This window comes from Clupea harengus, chromosome 7, assembly GCF_900700415.2.
Source record: "Clupea harengus chromosome 7, Ch_v2.0.2, whole genome shotgun sequence".
Classification (NCBI taxonomy): domain Eukaryota; kingdom Metazoa; phylum Chordata; class Actinopteri; order Clupeiformes; family Clupeidae; genus Clupea; species Clupea harengus.
In genome coordinates, this window is record NC_045158.1 from 26,946,711 (window position 1) to 26,953,832 (window position 7,122).

General features: G+C 42.2%; 1 protein-coding gene across 1 annotated transcript; it reads left to right on the forward strand.

Annotated features, from left to right (window-relative positions):
• Nucleotides 1-443: 443 nt before the first annotated feature.
• got1l1 (glutamic-oxaloacetic transaminase 1 like 1) lies at nucleotides 444-5,772 on the forward strand. The gene is made up of 8 exons (XM_012821900.3): nucleotides 444-1,255; nucleotides 1,509-1,690; nucleotides 2,879-3,002; nucleotides 3,193-3,410; nucleotides 3,559-3,706; nucleotides 4,065-4,230; nucleotides 4,531-4,673; nucleotides 5,527-5,772. Exons 1-8 carry the CDS (start codon nucleotides 1,138-1,140, stop codon nucleotides 5,661-5,663), a joined length of 1,236 nt encoding a protein of 411 aa, XP_012677354.2. The 5' UTR covers nucleotides 444-1,137; the 3' UTR covers nucleotides 5,664-5,772.
• Nucleotides 5,773-7,122: the final 1,350 nt, after the last annotated feature.

Consider the following 7,122-nt stretch of genomic DNA (forward strand, 5'->3'; position numbering starts at 1 on the left):
CAGTGAATACCTGTACAGTTTGGACTCTATACAGTGGCCAGTTTGTGTGTGGCCATGTGAGAGTTCTGGTGACAGCCTTGCAGTTCACATCATCCCTATTTCTTTTTTCTATAATATCTCTGTCTAATTAAAATGTCAATGCTGCTTGTCAAAAAGCATGTCAGTATCATCAACCTTTTTTTCAGGTTAGTTTCCAAGGATTTGAGCTTATACCACCAGTCACTTTCAAACTCACCTCGGGGCAAGGCCCCGTCTTTATCGCTGGTCAGCATGTAACAAGTAAGTCAAGGATTTAGTTTTTTTTCACTGAAATGATTTTAGTTTTTTATTTTAGTGATTTTAGAATATGAATCTTATTGGAACTTCCACTTATCTGAATGTCTTGCAGTTGGATTGGAAGAAGAAGAATCCTCAACAATGTGACCACGGAGAAGTCACTGGAATTCAGTCTGGACTAAAATCTTAAAGGTTTCTTCTTACCATTAAAAGCTCTATGGACCTTAAGTATTAATTTCTCAAAGCCAGCTGCTATATGTTTGAAAATTGGGTCTTGTATTTGAGATATATGTGTATATCATGTTTGCAATATTTGTATATTCATTACTGGAACTAAATAAACTGTTAAAAAAAAGAAAGAAAAAAAACTACACATGTTTAACAGAAAGTGCTATTTACAACACATATTTTGTGGGATCTTGTAGGCCACCTTTTTTTATAATTTGCTTTCAATCATATATAATTTGTGCAAAGCATTGCCTTCATGGCATGTTTTGAGGGACGAGAGGACCTGTTTTCCATTTTAGGAAGTACTTGGCACCCTTCAAAATATGATTCCAAGATCATTTGTTTTGCAAGCAGAGGCTTTGTATTTGTCGAGACAAGATTATAATCTCATCACAAAGTGGATAAACACCTCTATAAAAAATATTTAGTTTGAGATGACAGAGCACCTGTCTCCAAGAAACGCTTGTCGTCACACCAGGTAACATGGCAACAGACTGTCAACAAACCAACAGTAATGAGCTGGTGCGCGATGCAAAAAAAAAAAACACGAAAGATGAGCATGATGAAACGTAAGCAGCCTGGACTGCGGTGGTGAAAGAGCACTGAGTGGGAGTTTACTAACGAAAAGGGACCATGTCGGCCATATCCGTGTTTAATGATGCACCTACCGCTCCTCCAAAACAAGAGACGAAGATCTTGGCCGACTTCAGGAGAGATACTACACCCGAGAAGGTATACCTCGCAGGACGTGGTGAGTTGAATAGTTTGCTCAGCAACTCGATCACCTTTGATTTTAATGATGGCGCGTGGATATCCGTGCCGATGTAATCTTACATTTTGCAATCTACGGCTACGACTGGGCATTACTTTTGAATATTTAAGACTTTTAAGTTTTACGTTTTAACCTTAACATATTTACAGAAGTATGAATGCTGACTGGAGAAATACAATAACAAATGAAAAGGAATGGCCTAATTGTCCTCTTTTTCCCCAACAACTTGCAGAATACATTACTGAAGATGGCCAGACATCAATATTTCCCCTCCTATGGAAAATAAAGCAACAAATTGGATCAGACCCTACCCTCATCCCAGGGTACTCCCCTGTTCTTGGTTTATCTGAACTGACCAAGAGAGTGGTGGAGCTTGCACTGGGCAAAGACAGCACTGCCATAGTGGAAAACAGGGTAACCTGACAACTTGTTGTTATAGACATCAGTATCACCTCTCAGATGCCGTCATGTGATTAAACAGGCTTGTTGTTGAACGGGTCTGTAAAACACACAAGGGGGGGGTCCACCTCTTTAATCAGGGCTAACCAGCTGGACACACAGATACCACACAAGAGCTCATAGTTTATTTGAAAAGAGCACAAAAATAATTTGTCTTTTGCACTGACATTGGCCATGAGCACGCCAAACCCAAGGGCTTGAATTAAACAAACCATCACTGGCACTTTAATCACGCTACATTCAGGCGAGGGGGTGATTTACCACATGTAAACATGTCCTGCGTAAAAGGGAATAAGATATCACACGAGGCAATGGCTACGGTGAGGGGACAACCATTTTGCCGTGGGTGGCTGGAGGTGTAAACTATCAGTGCTGCTGATGTATACTTCACAGCAGTAAGTGAAAATGATCTCCACACTTTATCCTTTCTGCCATTTAAACTACACTTGTACAATAACTACAGCGTGTAACACAATGGCTCACAGATGTTGCTAGGCAGGTGGACTAGGGTGCTCGGCAAATGAAAAAAAATCCCCATAACTTTGATGTTCTGTGCAATTGATTTCAAGAGTTAATGCAACTAGGCACAGTGCTTTAAAGCCATGGGCACTGGCTTTAGATAGATAGATGGATACTTTATTAATCCCGAGGGAAATTTAGTCAGGCAGCTGTGACCTAAAGGCTAGAGAAGCGAGTGTGGGACTGAAAGGTTGCCAGTTCTGACCCCTAGAGGAAATTGATAGCACTCTCCCCTCCCTTTACATCCATGGCTGAAGTGCCCTTGAGCAAGGCATCTAATCCTGGCCACCACACTGCTCCTACTCCTAGTGCATGTGTGCTCGCTGTTCCTAAGTATAGGAACCTAAGTGTAGGAACAGTATATATCCTATAGGATAGCTCAAGTGCAGAGGCTGAATTCACTGCTTCCTGACGTGTGTGTGTGTGTGTGTGTGTGTGTGACGTAAGTATCTTCCCTAGTAAGACATTGATCATGGAGTGCTGTGGCTCACTGGCGCTGGTTGGTTGCAGGTGTTGGGGACGCAGGCAGTGGGTTGTGTGGGAGCTGTGAGGCTGGGCGCGGAGCTGCTGAGGTAAGACATTGATCATGGAGTGCTGTGGCTCACTGGCGCTGGTCGGTTGCAGGTGTTGGGGACGCAGGCAGTGGGTTGTGTGGGAGCTGTGAGGCTGGGCGCGGAGCTGCTGAGGCGCTGGTGTAACAACTCCGCTTCCTGGTGCGGACCCATCCTGCTGCCCTCACCCTGTGATGGTGGGTAGAACATCAACACTGACTGTGCTTTTTATTAGACGGAGAAAATAGGTTTAAGTGTTGTCATCATTTAGATAATGGTTCCACACTTAGTATGCATTAGACATTTTGATTCATCCAAACGCTAGTTCTGAGTGCCTCTCTCTGTGACTACCATCTAAGATGTAATAATAGTCTCTGTTGCATTCAGACTCACTTGCAGAGACCTTCGAGGCAGCAGGGCTGGGTGACGTCTGCTACTATCGCTACTGGGATGCCAAGAGTCTGGGAGTACGTGTGGAGAGCGTGCTGAGGGATCTAGAGGAGGCTCCGGAGCGGAGCGTAGTGGTTCTGTCTGCCTCTGGTCACTACCCCACGGGAGCCGACCTTTCTGTGGATGACTGGAAACTTGTGGCAGAAGTCATGATGGTACATGGCCAGTTCTACCTCAATCACTAAATATGTCCTTTTACTACAAAAGATGAATTGACCTTTTGCAAAAATGTTAATGGTACAATGCAATTTTATAAACTTTCTTAAATGCTTCCTCTTTACCTTAAATCTTTCCCTTAAACAGAAGCGTAGGTTATTTCCTTTCTTCCTGATGTCAGGACAAGGCTTGTCCAAGAGCTTTGAGAAGGATGCTTGGCCCGTCCGTCATTGTGTGTCTTTGGGTCTGGAGGTGATGTGTGCCCAGTCCTTCGGCCACACATTTGGTTTGTATGGTGAGAGAATGAACTGGAAGGCGCTACTGTTGTTCCTTCTCTTCACTGGTGATCATGAGCAGGGCTAGAACCGCTAGTGATCGCATGGAACTCATACCTCCAGGTTCATTTATGAACTTTATATCAAGTTACATTTTTTCTCAGTTATTCAATTCCAACAGTTAATAGGAAACAGCAAATAATATATGTAACTTAAACAAAAAAAAAACTGATTTATTGTCAGTAGAAACAGTGAAAAGAACAGGTCAAGACACTGAATCGAAATTTGAAAGAAATGAAAAAATAAATAAATATAAACTTATGTAGGACAAGTAAGTGGCAAACCTCTCCTTTGCTCACGGCAGTTTTGCTTTTCCAGGGGAGCAGGTGGGACACCTCCTGTGTGTACTGAAGCACAACTCCCTCCTGCTGGCAGTCCAGTCACAGTTGGAGAAGTTGGTCCAAACACTGTGGTCCTCTCCTCCGACAGGCGGTGCCCGTGTGGTGGCCACTGTCCTCAGCAACCCTGCACACCTTGTTGAATGGTGAGTCACATACCATACATAACCACCCCCCATGCACTTAGTCTTCATGTATGATGATTCACAATAATGTACAAATGGCCAATTATTTATTATTCTGGGAAAGACTTCCACTTTCCGACCCCTGGCAAACCAACTCTTAATTATTTCTGAAATGTGCACGTAGAGGTCCTTCGTTTGGCTGTCTGCTTTTATTTACACATATTATGTTAATATGTGAAATAATATTTTCAAAACACGAATGTGTTTTATACACTGTCAACTTCTCTGTGAGTTTTCTTCTTCTACCTCAAAATGCCTCAGGCAAGAAGGTGTGAGGGGTTATGTGGAGAGGTGCATGCTGGTCCGGGAGCAGCTCAGGGAGAAGCTGAGGCTTCTGGGATGCCCAGGACAGTGGGATCACCTGACAAAACAAACAGGACTGTACTGCTGCATTGGCCTGAGTGGTGAGCACTGAATCAGTGTCTTTGATTACTCTGCTGCAATACATGATTCGAATCTGAAGCACATACTGTGTGTTGTTCATGGGTATTCATGGGCACTGGTAAGTTTCAAATCAGTGGACCGGCAACCTTTCACGGTATTTGTCGAGTCTGTTCTGAATGATTGCATTTCATACAAACGAGAATATAAACCACAGATGAATATGTCAAGGCCGTCCAGTACGTAGTCTTTGAGCAAAGAGCATCATAAATGCCAGTCTGAGCTGCTTTTATCATTTCTATCTTTCTCTTTTTGTCTCATTTATGAACACCGCTCCATCGCTCATTAATGTTTTATGAACAAACTTGTCCTCCTTAAATTGTTCATGAAATCGGAAGGGCTCAGGCTTGCACTCAGGCGTCAAATCAGAACCATCATTACAAGCTTCTCCAGTCCTCAAGAGTGCAAACCTGTGGGTTCATCATTACAAGCTTCTCCAGTCCTCAAGAGTGCAAACCTGTGGGTTCATCAATACAAGCTTCTCCAGTCCTCAAGAGTGCAAACCTGTGGGTTTAATATTCACACACAGTAAATCAGAACCATCATTACAAGCTTCCTCAAGAGTGCAGACTTGTGGGTTCATCATTACAAGCTTCTCCAGTCCTCAAGAGTGCAAACCTGTGGGTTTAATATTCACACACGGTAAATCAGAACCATCATTACAAGCTTCCTCAGTCCTCAAGAGTGCAGACCTGTGGGTTTAATATTCACACACGGTAAATGAGTAACGCAGGGTACAACAGAGGCTGATTGAATGCAAGGAGGGAGAGATGAGAGCTTGCTAACTGTGGCTGCTGTGTTTGCCTTCTTTTCTAGGTCAACAAGTGGAATTCCTGGGCAAAGGGAGGCATGTCTACCTATTGCCTAATGGGTGTCTGAACATAAGCGCAATCAATGGCCGTAATATTGATTATGTGGCTGAATCCATCCATTTGGCTGTAACCTCTCTCTGATTCCTAAAAATAGGTGGTCCTTTTCTTTTTATACATATACTATACCTTACAGTGGCGTTTCTACATTAGGGGCACATGGGGCACTGCCCCACCAGATCCAGATGGTGCTGTGGTGCAGAAAGCTCAATACATCTGCGCTCTGTGGAAAAATATATCTTATTTTATTTAATATGCAAAGTAGCGATTCAATTGTAAATGTGTGTGTGAATAAACTAGAAAAAATTAATCGTACAGATCGTACTCAGACAGATCTACGCCACTAACGTTACTGCTCGTTAGCTATCACTAGTTTTCTACAGTTTTGGAACCAGCCTCCGTGTTTCAAGGTGCAGTCTGAAATCATTTCTGTTTATAAGATAACATTTTATGTAAGTTTTGTTCATTTAGCAGCATGATTTGGAGCTGTCATTTGTTTCAGTTGTGCCTTTCGCTTCATGTTGTATGTGTGTGCCACAAGGTTGATAAAGCATGCAAGTTATTTGAACTATGTGTCTATCTAATCTTTTTATTTTATAGCAATCTATTTTATTTACATTGTTGCTGTATTATAAGCAACATCTTTGTGTCGCACTGAGAACTGAAGCATGTGAAATGTAATTAAAATAGGATTTCTGCTCCCTGCCGACACTCAAAATGCTCCCCATAGCTTAAGCCTACCTGGGCATATAGGCAAATTGCTTATATAATAATATAATAATCAGCTAGCTTTATTTTTTTTACGATGAAATGACGTCATACAAAATTGCCTCATCAGAAATGTCGGGCTAAAATCACCACTGATACCTTACCTTGGCCACCCCAACAACATTAAACTAAGCTGTGGACTTTATTGCAGAATAGTGAAGAATACATTGAATCTGTATTCAGTTGTAGTATTATTTTGTTTGGTGTCTATTGTCTCATGAAAACCAAATATGGGTTTAACTTGTTTACCTGCTCAGTGAGTTGTCATTGTCTGCTGCTTTGAAGACAATTGATTTAGTTTCTAAAGAGCTTCGGGCAAGAGAAACAAAAAAACCTTCCTTACTATCTGTAGGGCATGCTGAGAGGGTACGGCAAGCAGTCTGTGTCTGTTCCACAAAAGGCTTCATCGGAGACGCACTTATTGTTCTGTGAACCTGTATGATGGCAAACACAGTTCAGAGATGCACATTAGAGGTTGTGTGTAAATGTACTCTCTATGATGGCAAACACAGTTCAGAGATACACATTAGAGTTTGTAAAGTGTGTGTGTGTGTAAATGTACTCTCGTATACAAATATGTGTAGAGAAATAAAATGGCCTTCATTGACCTCTCATGTGTATGGTTTGTGACACACACACACACACACACACACACACACACACACAAAAACAAGGAGAGGAGAAAATGTATAACTCCCATTGGAATGATTGTAAACAGCACATCTAAAAGAGCTAATAATATACGCCTATTTCATCTGAGTCGGCCTACTCTATT

Bases quoted from the DNA above. Each gene is read 5' to 3' on its own strand.
- got1l1 (XM_012821900.3), top strand. From the start codon at position 1,138: ATGTCGGCCATATCCGTGTTTAATGATGCACCTACCGCTCCTCCAAAA. The intron at 1,691-2,878 runs GTAACCTGACAA...GGTCGGTTGCAG, and splicing joins CTGCCATAGTGGAAAACAGG to GTGTTGGGGACGCAGGCAGT. The intron at 4,231-4,530 runs GTGAGTCACATA...AAAATGCCTCAG, and splicing joins CCTGCACACCTTGTTGAATG to GCAAGAAGGTGTGAGGGGTT.